Source organism: Peromyscus californicus, unplaced genomic scaffold (genome assembly GCF_007827085.1).
Source record: "Peromyscus californicus insignis strain IS unplaced genomic scaffold, ASM782708v3 Scaffold_14__1_contigs__length_90479793_seg_2, whole genome shotgun sequence".
Classification (NCBI taxonomy): domain Eukaryota; kingdom Metazoa; phylum Chordata; class Mammalia; order Rodentia; family Cricetidae; genus Peromyscus; species Peromyscus californicus.
The window spans coordinates 55,773,779-55,794,012 of NW_026294436.1; the positions used below are offsets into that span (position 1 = coordinate 55,773,779).

Below are 20,234 nucleotides of genomic sequence, written 5' to 3' on the forward strand. Positions count from 1 at the left end.
TTCAGATTCTACTCAGGTCTGCATGTAGACAGACTCTGACCACTTCAAAATTAACATACAAAAATCAGTAGCCTTCCTATATACAAATTACAGATAGACTGAGAAATAAATCAGAAAACAGTACCTTTCATAATAGCTTCAAAAAAATCTTGGTATAGCTCTAACCAAACAAATAAAAGACTTGTATGTATAATAAAAACCTTAAGACATTGATGAGAGAATTTGAAGAAGACACCAGAAGATGGAAAGATCACCCATGCTCATGGATCAGTAGGATTAAAATTGTGAAAATGGCCATCTTACCAAAAGCAATATATAGATTCAGTATAATCTCCATCAAAATTCAAACACAATTCTTCACAGAAATTGAAAAATAAAAACTTAAACTTCCTATGGAAACACATACACACAAACAAATGAACAAACAACAACAACAAAAAAAAAACCAAAAAAAACCAGGATAATTAAAACAATCCTAAATAATCAAAGAACTGATGGAGGTACCACCATCCGGATTTCAAGTTATATTACAGAGATATCATAGTAGAAACAGCATAGTATTGGCATAAAAACAGATGTGTTGATCAATGGAATCAAATTGAAGACTCAGACATAAATCCATACACCTAGGGACATCTGAGTTTTTACAAAGAAGCTAAAAATACATGCTGGAGAAAAGAAAAAAGTCAATAAATGATGCTGGGCAAACTGGGTGTCTGCATGTAGAAGAATGCAAAGAGATCCATACTTACCATCCTGCACAAAACTCAACACTAAAGAGGCACTTCATCCCTGGCTTACCCTCTCTGAAACCCTCTCTGATTGATAGGTTGAGATGGGATCCACTGGACCTAGGACTCTTCATGACATCTGGAGAGGTTGTATCAGGGGTGTAAGGATGAATTGAAAGTAACAGCTCATACCAACGTATGAAAATAAGAAATGATTTTTTATTATAGATACTATATATTTTATTAAAATATATTGTATATTTTATATATAAAATAACAAAGGTTAACACTAGACTTATGTATTATTTTTAGTGCCAGGAGTTGCACCCAGGGCCTAGCATATCCCAGGCAAGCACTCTACTACTGAACTACCTTCCCAGTCCTCATGATTTTTAGTGAAGGAAAAGGGGGAAATCTTTAGCCAAGTATTCCTAAGAGCTGACGTCTGTTCCGACACATTAGGATTTCCCCATTCTCAGTGTCTCAGCTTAGCTGATGTTCTTCTCCGAGTCTCACGCATTCTTGATTCTCAAACCTGTGCTAAGATGGAGTCAGGTCTGTATGAGAGAACCTTTTGAGAAATTACATTCATTTTGTGTGTGTGTGTGTGTGTGTGTGTGTGTGTGTGTGTGTGTGTGTGTGTGCAAGTGGAGGTCAGAGGGCAACTTGCAGGAGTTGGCTCTATCCTTTTATCATCTGGGTCCCTGGCAACTCAGGCTGCCAGGCTTGGAGGGAGGTGCCTGTCAGTGTCTTTCTTACATACTGAACAGCTTGTCTGAAGTTGCTTTTATATTTTGATTGTCATGAGAACTACCCTCATAGCCATAAAGAGTGTAAAGCATTATTTTTGGTTATCTGTGATGACGTTTCTTGAAGACACTGACATTTGGAATGACAAATTGAGGAAGTAAGATCAACGCACAACTGGATGGAATAAACAGACAGGAAAGGAAAAATTCCGATCCCTTCTAGAGCTGGGACATCCACATTCTTTCTCTGGACACCAGAACCCCAGGCTCTCAGACTCTGACTTCAGACTGAAAGTCATTGTGGGCTCCTATGGCTCCCAAGACTTTGGACTTGGACTGAGCTGTGGTATGGACTTTATAGGTTCTTCAAATTGCAGATGGTGTATCATGGGACTGCTCAGCCTCCATAATACACCTTCATTCCCCCAATAAACCCTTCTCATCCACCTAATCTATTGATTCTGCTTCTCAGGAGAATCCCAACTAGTACATAGTTGGTACCAGGAGAGTTCTGGGGTCTAGAATTATTAGGATACATTTCTTGAGTTGGTTTTGTAGTTTCTGGAACTTATTTTCTAATCTTGACTTTAAAATGCTAAGAACACTATTCCCAATTGTACAGCCAAGTGCCAACACCCCAAGGCCTGTGTTGCTTATAGAGAAACACAAAATACTTGTGTAGAATACTGTCTTGGTCAATTTTATACAGATTATACAGAATGTCACAGATTAGATTATTTAGAAATAATGTAAGAAGTTGGCCATTGTGGTCCATATCTGCAGTCTCAGCACTGGGAGGCTGAGACAGGGTCACAAGTTTGGAGCCAGTCTGGGCTACCTAACAAATAACAACAACAATAATAATAATTTTTAAAAATTGAAGTTTATTTGTCTGATATTCTGGAAGTTAGCAAGTTCAAGATCAAGGAGCCACATCTGGTGAGGGGCTTTTGGCTATGCCTTAACCTGATGGGGTGGAGGGGTGTTTTTATAACAAATGAACCCACTCTCAAAATAACAGAGCTCATTCACTCCTGAGGATCAAAGTGCCTTTTAAAAGTCTCATTACCCATCATTGTTGTGCTTGGAAGTCAGTTTCTGTGCCTAAACTTTAGAAGACACACTACAACTATAGCAGCTATTCTTAAACCACCATTTATAACAGGCAAGGAAGTCAAGCCTGGGGGTACGAATCTGTAGTCCCAGTACTTGGGAAACTGAGGCAGGAGGATGGAAAATTTAAGGGCAGCCTGGGCTATGTAGTAAGATTCTGTCACTCTGAGGTTCAGTGGCTAAGAGTGTTTATTGAACAAGCATGAAGACCTGGGTTCAAAACCCCAGCACCCACGTAAAAATCTGGGCATAGCCCCGTGTACCTGTAACTCCAGCTCTGTGAGAGATCCTTTCTCAAGGGAATGAGGCAGAAAGAGACAGAGAAAGACATCTGCTCCTCTGGTCTCTGTGTGCAAGCATGGGCTCACGTGTCTGCATGTACACACACACATACATGAGAGAGAGAGACAGACAGACAGACAGAGACAGAGACACAGATGGAGACAGAGCAAGACAGAGACATTGAGACTGAGAGAGGCAGGAAACTTAGTGACTTTGTACATTAGACTTCCAAACATTTAGAAAAGTAAGACCCTCGAACACAACAAATCTTATTAGAGAACTAAGTGATAAAATAACACTGTTGACTTGCTCTCAAAGTGCTGAGAGAAAAAGATGAGCTTGGGGATTTGAGTTATTGGTTCAGACAATGCATCCATAAAAGAATTCTAGATGAGCTAGGAGGGAGATTTACGTCAAAGCACAAATCCTTCTCCTGTGATTGGCTGAATTACAACTAAAGTTGAACCCCCAGCCTTTGTGAGGTGTCCACTATTAAATCAAGGCTATTGATTTTTTTTGAGTCAAGGTTTTATTATATAGCCCAGGTTGGCCTCAAATTTGCTATGTAGCAACTGAAAGTGGTAAGACACACACAATACCAGCACCCAGGTGAATGAGGTTGGAACTTCATGATTTTGAGGCCAGTCTAGACAACACAGATTCACTGTCTCAAAAAATAACAACAAAACAAAACAAAACAAAAAACCACCAGTAACAATGAAACAAATCAGTGCAAACAAAGTCACTATGTGCCAAGGTGGCCTGAAATCTGTCATCCTTTTGCTTTAGCCTCCTGGGTTTGGGGACTGCAGGCATGTGACACCCATGCCAAACTCTGGGACCCTTCATCTAAGAGTCCACTAATCAAATGAAGGAAAAGGTTGACAAAGCAGAAATCAGGGAAGCATATCCAGAAATGGGTATTCCAAGTGCCAGGTAACAGGAACATACAGTTGACATAGGCTGAAGTGATCAAAACAGGCTGTGGTGGTTTGAACATAACTGGCCCCCATAAGCTCATAGGAAGTGGCACTATTAGAAGGTGTGGCTTTGTTGGAATAGGTGTGGCCTTATTGGAGGAAGTGTGCCACTGTGGACTCTCAGGCTTTGAGGTCTCATATATGCTCAAGCCACGCCCAGTGTCTGAGACCACTTCCTGTTGCCTGTGCAAGATGTAGAACTCTCAGCTAGCTACCTCTCCAGCACTATGCCTGCCTGCACACCGCCATGTCCCACCATAATGATAATGGACTGAACCTCTGAAAATGTAAGCCAACCCAATCAAATACTTTCCCTTTGTAAGAGCTGTCATGGTCATGGTGTCTCTTCACAGCAATAGAAACCCCAACATAGGCACATTTAGAAGAGATCTGGCCTTTAGTTCTAGTTTGGGGGGGGAGATAAAAATGTCTCCTACTTTCTTTGATTGATTGACTGAAGCATGACCTAAAGGTTGTGACTCTGAGTGAGCTGGAGATGGTTGATCCATTTTGGTTTAAAGGAGACTCAGGGAGACTGGAATGCTAGCGTGAACTCATTGCTTAATAACTGTAGCCACTCACCTACTTTGAGAGAGTCCAGAACATAAGTCTTTTATCAATACTCAGAGAATGAGTTGTAGTGAACGATTAGCATCCCAGAAGGGCTCTGTGAGTGATGACTTTTCTCTGTAGATTGGCCTTAAGTAGCAACTTGGGCACCTGAACTGGTAAATCTGAATACAATGAAAGTAGTTGGATCTTGGAGTGACAGGACCCAAGTGTCAGCATTGAACCCATCAGAGACAAAGTGATCATTGCTGCTGTGATAGACAGCAGAGACAAAGCAATAACCAGACCCCTGCCTTGTGCTTCGTGATTGTGGTGGTTTGAATAGGTAGGGCCCCCATAGACTCATGTATTTGAGTGTTTGGCCATAGAGAGTGGCACTGTTAGGAGGTGTAGCCTTGTTGGAGTGGGTGTGGCCTTGTTGGAGGAACTGTGTCACTGTGGAGGTGGGCTTTGAGGTCTTATATATGCTCAAGCCACACTCAGTGTCACAGTTCACTTCCTGCTTCCTGTAGATCAAGATGTAGCACTTACAGCTCCTTCTCCAGCGCCATGTCTGCCTACACACTGCTTCCCACCATGATGATAGTGGACTAAACCTCTGAGACTGTAAGACAGCCCCAATTAAATGTTTTCCTTCATATGAGTTGCTGTGGCAGTTCACAACTGTCTGTGACTCCAGTTCCAGGCAATCTGACATATTCCTACCAAAATAAAATTAAATTAAATTTTAAAAAGTGAAGAGTTGCTGTGGCCATGGTGTCTCCTCATAGGCAGTAGCAAGAAGCAGCAAGCTGATAAAATAGCTCAATCACACTGGTAGGTAGACCTGGGCATGAGACAGAAGTTTTCATATGTGTGAGGTTTCCTGCCTCGCAGCAGCCTCTACCCAGAAGAATGAGGGGAAAGAAGGAGAAGCTGGTTAGGGGCTAGAGAAGATGAACTTAGACAGCAATTTGATGGGTTTGGAAAATGACACCAGACACCAGGTGTCACTATACCCCAAGTCTGAAAACTGCCAAGCAGCCACGGAGCTGCCTGCGAAAGATCTTCCAAAGTGGTGTGAGTGCCACCTGCTGGCTGGGCTCCGTCCTGCTGTGCTTTCTCCTGCAGGGCTGGCATAGAAATTCTAGAGATTCAAAGGCGTGCTGGACACTGTGGATGGCTCCCTAGGAGCAGTATGCCACCAAGTTCTACGATTGAAGAATCAGCCCTTTGAGCCCTTGGGGTTTGCAAATTTGCACTAATGTAGTTACCAATTTTGATCTTATAAGGGAAAGAAGCGGGCTTGGCAAACTAGAGTATACACCCTGTGGTGGTTGGAATGAGAATGGCCCCCATAGGCTCATGTATTTGAATGTTTGTTTCCCAGTTGGTGGAGTGTTTAGGATGGATTAGGGAGTATGGCCCTGTTGGAGGAGAGGTGGCTTTATTGGAGAAGGTGTGGGCTGTCTGACATGGGTGCTGGGACCCAAACTCAGATCCTTTGCAAAAGCAGTATGTGCTCTTAACCATAGAGTCATCTCTCCAACCCAATGTGTTGTTTTTCTAACACATTTCAGAGTGAAAAACAAAACAAAACCAACAAGCTATTAAAATCAAAAGTGAGTATCTAGCATTTGAAATATTTTCAAGTACTCCCAGAAGCATGGAGGCCATGTGCTAGGGAGCCCGGGAACAAGCCCTCACTTCACAGGTGGGAGTGAGTGAGGGTTGATGTGTGAACAGGAAAACCCTGGGTTCTAAGGTAGACTCTGAACCATGGTCTAATAACTCATACTTCATGAGGTTTCTGTTGTTGTTGTTGTTTTCTCTCCTATAACATGGAGGACAACACATCTGTCTTCCAGCAGGGCTTAGAGGAATAGTGAGAGGTGGTAAAACATTCCAGAAGTGACACCATCATGCATGCTGCTGTCAGTACTTAGCTTATCCCCAGCTACAGTTCAACAAGCAGGATCAACCGAGACAGGAGATGTCCACCAAGAGTGACCAGCAAATTCTCTCATCGAAGGTAGCCCCGCTATTCCCCCACACACACCTACCTGGCACACAGTAGCTATGCAATCATCAGATCAGAATTTAAGGAAACAGGATGCAGAGTTGTTGAGGAGTAGACCATGAAAACACCAAATGCCCACACTTCTCATACTTCAGGTATTCAACATGTTCTGCAGGAATTGATGGCTTTACAGAAATATGGACACAAGGCATCAGTTTTCTGTGGAAAACCACATTTAAGGCCATTATGTTTGAGAATGTACACTATGACCAATAAATCAAGCTGCTTGGCTTTGCTCAAGAATCGGCATCTTGCTGTGCAATGGTGGCCCATGCCTTTAATCCCAGCACTTGGGAGACAGAGGCAGGTGGGTCTCTGTGAGTTCAAGGCCATCCTGATCTACAAAGTGAGCTCCTGGACAGCCAGGGCTACACAGAGAAACTCTATTTCCAGCGGGGGGGGGGGGGGGGGGGGGGCGGGAATCTGACATCTTAGGTTTAACAGGAGCCACTTGGAAATCATTTAATCAAACCAATGTCTTAGCAAGCATACAAAACTGAGGTCTGGAACTTCCAAGAGAGGCCAGTGGCTTCCCAAGTACACACAATCGAAGTGGTAATACTGGAACCAGTGACAGGTCTCCTGGGCTGAGGTATCTCACTACCCACAGACTACGGTCAGCCATTTTTGTGTAAGCCTGCTGTTTTGCATGTAGTGGTTCGAGTTCCTTTAAGTGTGGAATTGTAGAAAAAGAGAAAGTATGTAGGCGAGGTGCTAAGGCCAGGCATTTAAAAACCAAGCAAGCATTCAGGATAGGGCATGAACTGGAGTCAAAGCTAGCCTTAGACGTGGGCCACACAGAGAGGTATAAAATGGGACATCCAAATGAGGGCTGGGGTGGAATGCAAGTGTGGTTATTTTATTAATGTGTTTCCTCTCCTGTTCTCACTCTTGTTTTTCTTTCAGATCATATCATGTTCCTCTCCTTTCAAGAGCGCCTGTTAGAATCAAAAGATATTTTCTGCAAGCCTCGTGGCATCTACAGAACAAAAATGTGTAGTAGACACACCAAAATGAATCAGCAAGGAATCAAAGCGTACCAGTAGAATAAATCACTTAACCACAAAAGCAGACTGCAAGAACAGGGAAAAGGAACAGCAAAACTAGAAAAAAAGTTATAAAACGGCTCTGCTTAGTGTGGGAGAAATTCATTCACTGCTGTAAGCTTCATTTAAAAAAAAATAGGGATAATGACAAAAGCCCAGTTGATAAGTGCTCAATAATGTAAATATATCAACAATTCACAATAGTGCAAAGGGTCTCTCTCTCTCTCTCTCTCTCTCTCTCTCTCTCTCTCTCTTGATAAAATGCAATCATGCAGTACCGAGCCCATTAGTAACTCAATACCTTTCCACATACCCACGTTCTAGTACAATTTTTCAGAAGGAATACCAGCTACTCCAACCAGAGCATTCATTGTACTGCAGCCCAGCAAGGGGCCAACTCATGATTAAAGTATGTGCTAACGCTGTGTAGTAGGTACATGAGTATGCACTTGAGGGTTGCTGCTGATTTTAACAAGAGACGTAATAGACGTGGAGCCACTGAGTCTGTATAAGCCTCCATCATTAAGATAAGCATCCGGTTTCATCCACTTACAAAGACTCTTCTTTGGATTCACAGCCTTAGGAGGCTCTGGTCCATGTTGAGGGGACCCGTGCTTTTAGACCTCTGTTGGGTGGGTGGGGGGTGGCACATCATGGTGGCAGTGGAGAAAAGTTGATTCCATCATGGCTAGAAAGGAAAGAAAAGAGGGAGGGTGTGGGGGTTCTACTCTCCTCTTGAGGATTCACCCCACTGACCTGAAGACCTCCCAATAGTATCACAGGCTGGGACCAAGCCCGTGCCCCCATGGGCCTTGGGGCACTATAACAACTGGATTAATTGTCCTGCCACTGTGATACATACAACCCCTGATACACGCAACTGAAGGAGGGCAGTCCTGTTTTGGCTCATAGTTGAAGGGTACAGTCCATCATGGTGGGAAAGTAACCACAGTAGGAGCTGGAGGCGGCTAGTCGCACTGCACCCACAGCCAGGATTTGGTGAGTGATGAATGAGCGCTCAGCTAGCTTTCTCCTTTTTATTCAGCCCAGGACCACCGTCCATGAGTGATGCTGCCCACAGTCAAGAGGCTTCTTCCTTCCATTCTAGACAATGCCTCACAGACATGCCCAGAGGCTCGTCTGTTAGCTGTAGCTCCTGTCAGGTTGACCGTGGAAGTTAACCACATGAGCAGCATGCCGGAACAGAATCACACTTCAGCCAGGTGGTGGTGGTGGTGTGTGCCTTTAATCCCAGCACTCAGGAGGCAGAGGCAGGCAGATCTCTGAATTTGAGGCCAGCCTGGTCTATGGAGTGAGTTCCAGGCTACACAGAGAAACTCTGTCTCGAAAAACCAAACAAAAAAAGGAGGCACACTTGATAGTAAAATGTAATTCTTTCATACAGAAAAATGCAGAAGTCTTAAATGTATCAATTTTTAGCCATGTGCACACTTGAGTAAACGCCATCCCTATCAAGGCACAGAATGTTTCTTCAACCCCAGAAAGTTGTGTTCTCTTTCTTTCTGTCAATATCAAATTGGCTCAGCACAATATTTTTGGCTTTGTTTCTGTTACCATCTGTACCAGCTTTTATCTTCTGCATTTTTTCTGTATGAAAGAATTAAATTTTGCTATCTAGTGTGCCCCCTTTCACAATCCTAACAGTTGAAAAAGTCTGCTTTTGTCTGTAGGAAGTTGTGTAGAGCTGGATGCAGACCCCACCCTCTCTCTCTGTTCTGCTCTGTCTCTTCCCCACACCATCTTTCCCTTTCTCTGCACTTGCTCTTTTCCCAGACTTGGTTCTCTTGTACCCCCACCCCTCTTCCTCCTAATAAAGCTCTAAAACTGCTACTGGGTTCTGCCGTGACCATGACCCTTTCCGAGCGGTAACTAGCGCCAGTAACCAACGTTGCTTATTGTTTCAACTAAGGCACCACTTCTCCGGCCTGCTTCTTTTTCCTCTTCCCGTTTTTCTTACTTTCTTTTTTGTTTTGTGAGACAAAGTGTCACGTAGCTCAGGCTGGCCTTAGACTTGTTAGGTAGCCAATGCTGGCCTTGAACTCCAGGTGCTCCTGTCTCCACCTCCTGAATGCTAGGAATACAAGTGTAGTGTGACTCACCATGTCTGACCTCTACTCAGTTCTCTCTCTCTCTCTCTCTCTCTCTCTCTCTCTCTCTCTCTCTCTCTCTCTCTCTCTCTCTCTCTCTCCTCTCTCTGCCCACATAGAAAGTTGACTTCCTCTCTGCTCCAAACAAAGGACCCAGTGCCTCACACTTGCTGTCCTGGTGCTGGTGAGGAAGTCGGGCAGCAGAGCAACCTGGCCAGCACACTGGCTTTCACAGCTTTACCCCAGACCCCAGTGTGAAGGTAGCAGAGCTGGATCTCTGAGTTGAGTTCCCCAAGATCACCAACAAAGCAGAACCTGGCTCTAGAGCCTCTGAAATCAGAGCTGCCCAGAAGGGTGAGGAGACACCAGATTGGGAGCAGAGTCACCAGGTGGGAGGGAGAGGCTGTCTGTCCAAGATAATATACATGTGGACATGTTGACCAAGTCTCAGAGGACAGGGAGGAATAATGCCCTTTTGTGGAATACATAGAAAATGTGGGAACGTAGAAATGCAGGCAACATATTTTGGCTCAGCACCCAGAACCTAAACAGCATATCTTTATTGAAAACATAATTTGTGCTTGATAAGCACATGCTGATTTTACTTTGATTGGCTTAAGGTCTATGTTTTACTGTATAAATCTTGGTTTAATAAAAAGAGAAATTTCCAGGGTTGGCATAGTAAAGAAATGTGAATGCCCTTAAAAACTGGAGAAATCCAGAGAAGAAACACATATTTTTACTTGACAAAAAAAAAATCCATGGTGGAAAAAATTCTCTTTTGTACCTCTTCCTAGGATCCCACAGGGACAATTTGTTTGTGTGTACCCGTGAGTGCACACGTGGAGACCAGGCACCAGTACTGGCTGTCTTCCTCTATTATGTGCTTTCATCTCTGTTTTATATTTGGGTCTGGGCCCTTCACTGGACCTGGAGCTCACTAATTGGGCAGACTGGCTGACCAGTAAGCCCCCAGGATCCTCTGCCTCTGCCAGCCAGTTGTTGGAACTGTCAGCACACGCCACTAGGCCAGCTTTTTATGTGAGTGATAGGATCCCAACTCTGGTCCTCTTGCTTGTGCAGGAAGTAGTTTATCTACTGAGCCGTGTCCCCAGCCCCTATGATCATAATCTATAGAACACGAGTTCCTGAAGTCGGAGGCCATGCTGGCTGGATACATGCTGTATCCTAGCGTGCTGTGTCCAATGAGCCAGAGCGCCTGGCTCACCCTATATGCTCATCCTATATGAACTGAAGAAGAGAGAACACAGGAGACCAAGGGTGGAATAAGACGAGAAAGCAGCGAAGCAGAGGGAACAGGGAAGAAAGACTTCATTTTCGACTGAGCTTTCCTCCCCGCTCCCCCACAACATTTATTGCAGTTCCCTGGCCTGGCTCCGACTCTCAGCCAGCCAGGGAAGGGAGATGGCAGAATGATGTTGCTCATGGGACTTGGCTACGCTCTTTGATTCTGCTGCTGTGGGGCAGGTGCTTTCTCTAAATTACACACGGAGGTGGCAGGTCATTTCTAGCCACCAGCCCCACCTGGCAAATGAAGGCTTGGTTGGCAACAGACTGACATGTCAGAGAAAAGCCAGGGGCTCCTGGGTAAACTGGAAAACAGATGCCCTTGCCAAAAGCAAACTTGGCTGGGGGCGGGGGTGGGGGGGGTGATTGGTTGAGGTGCCTAGGCAATCCCCAGCATCTAGCAATATGTTGGCAGGCAAACACGGGAAGGGTTCCGGGCCTCTGAGAGCTGAAGTGGCACTCTCGGGGCTTCTGAGACCCTCTTGAACATGTCTACAGTATGTCCCACTCCAAATCCATTTTCATGTTTGTGAGAGGAAACGATGCCACCGACCCGGGGATTGAACATCCCCTGATGGCTGGCATAGGCTTCACTCTCAGTGCAGAGCGGCCATCATGCAGACTCCTGTCTCGGTGTCTCGGTGAAGTCATCTGTTAGGCACGGAAAGCTGTATTTACTTTGCACTAACATGCCGAGGGTCGAAGGACATGGAATCAACAAGCTCTTAGTAAGGGGATTGGGGGAGTCTACAGTAGGTAACTCTGCTGTTTGAAAGCCAAACCAAGCCCAACTCAGCATCTTCAGATCAGTGTACCAGATTAACAGATAGAAGGATGCTGAGGGATAGAGATTTCTGGAAAGGCACATCACCAAGGATTCCTGGGGAATGCTTGAAAATGTGCTAAAGACATATGTAGCCTGGGCATCAGCATCTCTGACTGGCTGCTCAAACTCCAGTAAGGAAGGGGGTGGGTAGCTTAGTGGTAGAACATGAGCATAGCCAAAGAGAAGCCCGGGATTCGATAATAGGCAGGGAGGCAGGAGGCAGGAGGCAGGGAGGCTGGGAGACAGGGAGACAGGGAGGGAACACTGAGGAGACCTTTTCTTATGGTGGGTATAAAGCTAACTACACTAACCCCATCTGAATGGACATTTTTTTTAATGATTTGAATGAAGACAGAAATTGTGCTTATTGAATTTGGAGCTCACCCAAAGTTAGAACAAAGGTTAAAAAAAATCATGCTTTCAACAGGATGAAATGGATGGGCCAAACCCACCATATTTTTCAGTGGTTAAAAAATGTAAAAGCCCATACTTGGGTTAAACAAAAATCACTGGAATGCAGAGAACAGAGGAAACCAACATAAAACTTACATATGAAAAACGAAAACTACATTAAGAAAAAGAAATCATGTGAGTCACGTGAAATGTGACTGCCAAAAAAGCTGAGGCAGCTGCGTGTGCCTTAATGAAAAAGCAGTACCAAGAAAGTGTGGTGACTCAGTCTCGTCATGCCGGTTCTGAGGAGGCTGATGCAGAAGAACCGCCGGGAGTCCGAGGCCAGAGTGCTCTACACAGCGAGTTCTGGGCCAGCATGGGCTACAGAGTGAGACCCTGTCTCAAAAACCGAAACCAAAATAAAACAGAATTAAATGTTCCTGTAAAAGAGCAGAGTTAAGAAAAAGAAAAACTGGTTTCTCTGTGCTCTAACCTTTCTTCAAACTGGGGCACTGAGAGAGAGAGAGAGAGGAAGAGAGACAGAGACAGAGAGAGACAGAGAGAGAGAGAGAGAGAGAGAGAGAGAGAGAGAGAGAGAGAGAGAACAAGGGCCCAATCTGAGAATGAGGTGGTTTAGAAGGTGTGTACTTTTATCATTATGTGAAAGAAAAGCCCTCTGGTGGAGCCCTCTTGGTCATATTCTATGTGGAACCATAAGGCTGAACATGTAAAAGATACTTTAAAAGTGAGTCTTAGAAAACAGCTATACTCCAGATGAGAAACAAACAGAAGAGATCCATGGTCTCAAGGACAGCTGCTACAGCTCCAAGCATCACGACCATTCAAAGAGAAGAGGGGAGGGATAGCATTAGAAGCCCCACTTTCGGGTTGGTCTCTCATCAGGAATCAAATATCTCTTCCAGAAACTCCTTGCAGGTTTATTCTGTTTGTTGACCAGAATGGAATCCTATGGCTACCTTTAGCTGTACAGGAGACAAGAAAATGGAGTGTCTGACTTATGGGTAGCCAAATCAAGCTTAAATCAATTATGATCAGGTCAACACACCAATACTCCAGAAATAGTAGAGTAGATAATGAAAAGAGTTTGGTTGGTTCCTTGGTTACATGAGTGAGCAGCTCCATGACAGACTTCTATTGTTGGGGGGAAATGTATATTTGATTAGGTCCTTGCTAGTAGGAGTCTCTGGCACTCCGGTCAAATGCACCCTAGTGGATACTAAATGCTGTTGATGAGGGTAATGGGGAATAAACACATTCAGTTACATTACTTGTAGCTTCCACTTAGTCAACCAACAGTCGTTGAGTGGCCATTGTGCTTGTGGTAGTTTGCATGAGAATGCCTCCTTTCCCCCCATGGGCTCGTATATTTGAATGCTTGGTCCAAAGTGGATGAAACTGTTTGGAAAGGATTAGAAGGTGTGGCTTTGTCGGAGGAGGTGTGTCACTGGGAGTGGGTTTGGGGGTTTCAAAAGCTTATGCCAGGTTTCTCTCTGTGTCTGCAGCCTGCAAACCAGGATGTAAGCTTAGCCACTGCTCCGGTACCATGCCTGCCTGCCTGCCTGTTACCATGCTCCCTCCCCTCCAGATGGTCATGAACTCTACTACCCTCTGGAACCATGAGCCCCAATAAAATGCCTTCTTTTTTGAGTTGCCTTGATCATGGTGTTTTGTTATGACAATAGGAAAGTAACTAAGACAGCGCTCCAGGTACCGGTGGAAGCCTGAGGATGTAATACTGAGCCAAGTCAGCTACAGGCCTGCCATGTTACAGTAGGAAAGAGAGGCATGAAGGCTATAAATCCCCAACAACCAGTTCCGTGGGAGCACATCACAGAGGCACCACCCTGGGTCAGGGAAGGCTTTCCTAACCGGTGACTGACACCGGAAAAGGGAATGTGAAGATTAAGGCTGCTGTCTGCCCAAAAATGTATCCAGGTTGCATTTGATCTCTCTACTACCTGTTGAAACACCCTCACTATGATGGTCATCCTCCTCAGTCTTACTCTTCCACGAAATCCTTCCTGGCCTTCCCACGAGAGTGACCTGCTTCTTCTTTAAGCTGTGCAGGCTATGGTTGTACTCTGCCTTAGGGTCCCCATTGCTTCTTGCACCTCCCCGATCTACCCAGGAACCTCCTAGCTGAATGTCGCCTTGAACTTGGCCAGCCCTCAACATTTGTTTTAACTGGACTTGAAAACTACATTTGTAGCATTAACTCCCATCTAGTTTCAGACAAGATTTGATAGTGTTCATAGAAAGGTATGTATGTAGCATTCCTGCAAAAGCAGGCTTCTAGAGGCTTAGTTTTTTTTCTCCATAAACTTTTTTTTTTCTCTTTAGGAAAATACTAATACTTGTTATTATTACGGTCAAGGGTGTGTGGTTCAGTGTCAGAAAGCTTGTCTAGGATCCAGGAGGCCCAAGTTGGATCCCTAGCATTGAAATAATAATAATAATAATAATAATAATAATAATAATAATGATGATGATGATGATTAATAAATGGTAATGTTACACTTCTGTCAACTGTCATATCTAAGCTGGAGTCTGCTTGATTTATTACTTAAGCCATTCCAAGCTTGTCACTTGGCATTAGGAACAAGCTGTCTGGATTTCTCAAGGAGGTCGAATCCTTGAATTGGCCAGACTCCGCTGAGCATCTTTAGAGACAGTTGTCCTAGAAGACACAGTGCTTTTCCTGCAAGTGACACATTGTTAATCTTCATAGTAGGCATATACAGGGGACACTAATTAAGAGCACAACGGCATACAACCACGACGTTGCAAATACACACCCTTTAAAGATGATCTGGTCAGAGAGAGAGAGAAGCCTGGCGACTCGTCCTAAACCCGGAGATTGTAAGAAGTGTGCCCGGTGGCAGTCGTTTGGTTCTGGGAAATCACCAGGACAAGCAGAGCGCCAGAGACCTGTAGCCAGTATCCTTACTTTAAGCATTTAATCTAACTCTGCCACACTCTGGCAGAGATTCAAGATGCAACCTCTGGGGGGAGGTATTAGGTTCTCAAGTTGTGGCAGGCACGCGGACTACCATTGGCCTCAAGTTCAAAGCTGCCCGCACTCCGGATGGAGTCAAGTCCGGCAGTCGTTTCTCCTCGGTCCAGGTTGTAGTCCAGGGACAAGTCAGGGCTCTGCCGGGACTTGGGGGTGAAGAAAACTCGAGAAAAGGCACACGAAGTCCCACTAGGGTCAGTATCTACAGTCCGAAGCAAAGCCAGCCGCGCCCTACCCACGCCGGCCAGCGACTACTAGCGCGCAGCGGCCGATCCGGGAGGAGGCGGGGTCCCCAGGCGCTGAGCCCAAGTCTTTGCGCTTCCCGGTCCTCCTCCTCCGCGCCGTCACTGGCTGCATCTTTCGGCCCCGGCACAATAGAGGCTCCGCCCTCCCTCCGCGCCAGCCCCGCGGCGCCCTGGGCCAGCAGCCCTCCCTCGCCTCCCGCGCTGTGGCCACTGTCCGTCCTGCACCCGGTCCCCGTGTGCTTCGAGCTTCCCGGCGCCAGCCTTCCACCTGAGCCCACCCCGCGGCGACGCCCTCCAGGAGCCCGCACCCGCCTCCGCCCCCTCAGTCACCTCTTTCTGGCGACCTCTGCACAGTTCTAGGCTGCTGGGGTTGGGGAGGAGATGCTCAGGGTCTCTGGGGAGCGCAGTCCTGCTCCACTCAGCCACACCCAGCTTTAGACGGCTCTCTGAGCGGCCACTCTTCGGGACTCCAGTGAAGACGCCTTCCAGCCTGTCTTTGCTAAGACCCCTACCCAAGGTGGTCTCTGTAGGGACTAAGGTCCCTGTTGTCGCATCACTCATGGCCAATCCTCTGCCATTAGTTCTTTGCTTTGCTCTGGTGGTGACACGGGTCTGGGGATCCAGTACTCCTCCCACAGGATCAAGCGAGCCCCCTGAGGTGCAAACAGTGGCGCCCACGGAGGATGACACTCTGCAAAACGAGGCGGACAACCAGGAGAACGTTTTATCTCAGGTAGGATGAAGAATCTCTTGCCCTCCCCTCTTGCCTTGGGGGATGGCGAGGGCGTGAGGCTGGTCCTGGATGAAGAGTTTGTGAGCAGCTGTTTTTCTCTTTATTTTTAGTGAGAAGAGTATTTACTTTTCACTTATCACAGTATATTGTCTGTTTGGTTTTGGACAGGCTTTCTTGTAGACCAGGCTGGCTTCCAGCTCACTGTTGTAGCTGAGGCTAGCCTTCAACTTCGGTTCCTAAGACCTCCACTTCTCAAGGGTGGAGATTCCACCACACTGGCTTTTTGTTTTGTTTGGTTAAGGTATCCTCTTAAAAGTCAGGGTCTGGGTCCTCCTCTCACAACTGTGGGGTGTTTCGAGCTTTCCAAGTCAGGAGAAAGGAGGGAAAAGGAGGATTTCATACACTCCTTGAGAAGAAAGGTGTGTGTGGGGGTGTGTGTTGGTGTGATGGTTGTGAAAAGTACCTCTTGCCTGTGAGACTGCTTGTCCGAATCGGAATGTGTAAACAGGAGGGCATGCTGGATAGGAGGCAGATGGCATAAGCCATGGGAGCTGTTTTATGGCCTCAGATGAGACACTCGGGCAGAAGCATGGGGTGAAGACAGAGCTGCCACATGTGTGATGCATATGAGGGGAACCCCAGAACAGAGGGATTTATGTTAAGACCTGGTTCGTTGGGAGTAGAGAGGGGAAGTGCAGATCCACACAGTTCTGGCTGATTCTCAGTGGGGGGGGGGGGGCAAGTGACCCCTGATAGTGATGAGCGTTGTGGCGTGACCATTTATAAATCTAACTCAATCCTCAAAACATCCTGATAGCCCTCCCAGAGATGAGGAGGAGACGCTAAAAGTGAAAGGGAGAGCCTGGCTTCTGGCAGTCTCCAGCCTAGTTCTCAGGACTGTCAGGGACACTTCTCTCACTTATGTGGTATTCGTGCTCTCCAAAGCTGGCATGCTGATGTGCAGTGGACGTCACCATGGTCCTCAGGATGAATAATGTCGGAGAGAGGATGCTGAGCGCATTGCCTGTACCTCCATTGGGCCCTCAGTCTGGGTCTTTTCTCTCTGCAGAGAGGAGAGCTGTCAGCCTTACTTTGGGTTTGATCGAATGCTTGTTTCGTCTTTTAATAATTATGCTAACATATGCCCTCTGCCCACCCCTAACCTCACACTGACCCTTAAATTGAAAAGACTTAAAATCCCTCCCGCTGGGGCTCTGGAAAACCATAAACAAAAGCTTGCCTGAAACCGGAGCTTCCTGAAGGGAGGGAACCCATCCAGGGTTCTCTGAGCAAGGTTGCATAGGAATCCAGGCGGTTTCAGAAAGGAGACAGGAACGATTTATTCTCAGCGTGGAGAGACTAGCTGCTTAAGTCACCCTGAGCTACATACCTCCTCCTTCCACTTGGTCCAGTCTGTGTTTGACAACAATCCTAAAGCAAACATTAGCTTTAGAAGAAACCCAACCGTTGCAAGGAAAACATTACACGCCTTCTTCCCGCAGACAGCATCCCAAGGAACATTTGCAGGCTCCAAGCTTGCCTGCTGCCATCATTAGTCAAAGAAAGGGATCCCTCTGCCTGGTTAGGATAGAAGCCTTGGCTTTGGGAATATATGGCCTACTGGCCATGAGCTGATGGGGCTTAGGAGGGCTGTTCTCTCAGGGTAGGGACAGCAGAAAGCCTGCCTGGGGAGGCTGGGAGGAGTATGTACCCAGAAGGAAATGTTTAACATTCTAGATGCAGCAAGCACAGCTACTTTTGTTCTTCTGGTTCGGGGCTGGAGTTTTGGGTCAGTAGCCAAAGGAACTCTGAGGCTATATAAACCTTACAGACTTCTGGATCTGTTTTTTTCTGTCTCTACCAGTTCTCTGTCTGTCAATCTAATCCGTCTTTGGAGGCTCACATCAAATACCACTTCCTCCTAGCAGTCTTCCCTAGCTCCCAGGTGGAGCCTTAGCTCCCAGTACAAGTTTATCCCCGCTCTTCAGGGGCACTCAGCACCGTCGTGTGTGTGGCTTATTTACAGTGGGCTTTTCAGGAACAGGTTCTCTGTCCGGCCCATCATTACCTCTCAGCACGCGTTGCACAAACCTGAGGAGGTCCTCTGTAAGTGTTGAATGAATAAATGGCTGAGAAGCCTGTAGTCCTCACTGTCCAAGACAAGCTTTCCCAATCCCTCCTTCAACTGTGTCTCCACTTCTAATATGGACCTGGATTTGAGCTAAGGGGAAGGGCTGTTAAAAGAACAATGCAGATTGGTTTTTTTTGTTTGTTTGTTTGCTTTTGTTTTTTGCTTGTTTTCTTTAAACGATAAAAGGCTAAGGGCCCTCCTGAGAAAGATACAGCTTTCCAAGGCCAACGTACTAGCGGAGTTCTGAGCGCATTCAAGGAAATGTCTGCCTCAGCGAATTGTGAGCTGTGACTTCTTCACTCCACGGCGCAGGGCTGAAGTCTTTGGCTAGGGCAGGACCTTGGCAAGGTGACATGTCAGCCTCCTTGAGGTGCATGTTTTTGCATCCCTCCAACTCGGTCCCTCTGTGTGTGTCTAGTTGCTGGGGGACTATGACAAAGTGAAGGCTGTGTCTGAGGGCTCCGACTGCCAGTGCAAGTGTGTGGTGAGACCGCTGGGCCGAGAAGCCTGCCAAAGGATCAATGCGGGCGCTTCCAGAAAGGAAGACTTCTACACGGTGGAGACCATCACCTCGGGCTCCTCCTGTAAATGTGCTTGTGTTGCGCCCCCATCGGCCGTCAATCCTTGTGAGGGGGACTTCAGGCTCCAGAAGCTGCGGGAGGCCGACAGCCGGGATTTGAAGGTAGGAGCTGGTATGGGGGAAGTGCCTTGGGTGAGAGGGTCCCTTGGGGAATCTCAGAGACTACAGACTCATAGCCGGGCATGGACGGCCTTTGAAGAAGGTCAGGCCTGGCCCCTGGAGTCTTCATTGTGGATTCGAGGCTGATCTAACAAGCTGGATGTTTTCAGCTCTGAAGTCAGAGAGAGATGGGGATGGGGACGGGGGGGAGGGGGGAGCAAATTATGCCCTATGCCCACCTCTCCTATGGAACCAGGGAGGCCGGGCCAAGGGGCATCTGCCAGGCCCATCTGGCCAAAAGAACTCAGTGTTCTCCAGGAAAATCACAGTTACAACTTACTGTCAGCCCTACCAGGCACACCAAAGGTGTTAAAGGCACAAAGAAGAGTGAGCCCTTTGGTCCTGGCACTGCTGTTAGAGTGGCCTGCTCTGGTCAGGTCTTTACACTGCTCCCGGGCTCGTGTTTGTATTGTGGGGAAATAGTCCTGTGTGGGCAGCCCCATGGTTGGCTGAGGGCTTCATGTACCCTGCCCTTGCTCTTTCCCTTGCAGTGGGGTGGTCAGAACGCCTTGTGGTCCAGTCACTGCTCCATGATCCTCCTTCACTTCTGTGAGCTCAGCCTCCTTGAATATAATGTGGAGGGCCTTGCGGGATCTGGGAACACTGATGGATGGCACCTAGTGAGCCATTGGCATCATACCCACGAAGCCTGTGTAAATGAATGTATGAGGGGAGATCTGATGTGTCGAGGATCTGACACCTACTCACTGACCTAGTAGTCGTCCATTGTTCTTTAAGCAGAGAAGTGTTTAGCAGGACAAGGAATGCTTCAGGCTTGGTCATGTGATTCAGGGTAGTAGCTCTACCCAGAGAGACTTTTTGAAGCTGGTGCCACAGTATTCCGTTCTAGGGTTGGACTCTGGGGGTTTTCTGGAACCACAGCAGGCAGAAATCTATTAGGGATCAGAAAAGTCATCCAAGTCCATACTATCCAGCTGTGGGATTTCCTGAGCTGGAAAGAGAGCTTCTAAACGCCGAGCATGTCCGTGTGGAGTTCTTCATTTGGAAGCAAAGCAAGGAGATGCATGGGGAGCAGAGATTACAAAAGCGTGGCCCAGCGTGCTCCACACACAGGTCCTTGGTTGGAAGGAAGGCTCTTCTCCATGTCTCACCTGCACTTTCGCCGGAGCTCTGCAGGCCCTGGATGCTGCCGGAGCCTTGGAAAAGACAAGAAGGCTGTATTCTCT

At 46.8% G+C, this 20,234-nt stretch overlaps 1 protein-coding gene across 4 annotated transcripts in view; it reads left to right on the forward strand.

Annotated features, from left to right (window-relative positions):
* The first annotated feature begins 15,622 nt into the window (after nt 1-15,622).
* Olfml2b (olfactomedin like 2B) overlaps nt 15,623-20,234 on the forward strand; it is a 36,847-nt gene continuing 32,235 nt past the window's right edge. The window contains exons 1-2 of one of the 4 annotated variants that reach the window (XM_052737563.1): nt 15,623-16,177; nt 18,727-18,990. In XM_052737563.1, the coding sequence (XP_052593523.1) occupies nt 16,004-16,177; nt 18,727-18,990 (438 nt within the window). In that variant the 5' untranslated portion in view covers nt 15,623-16,003. The remainder of the gene's footprint in view (nt 16,178-18,726; nt 18,991-20,234) is intronic. The other 3 variants (XM_052737564.1, XM_052737560.1, XM_052737561.1) reach the window with 3 other exon arrangements.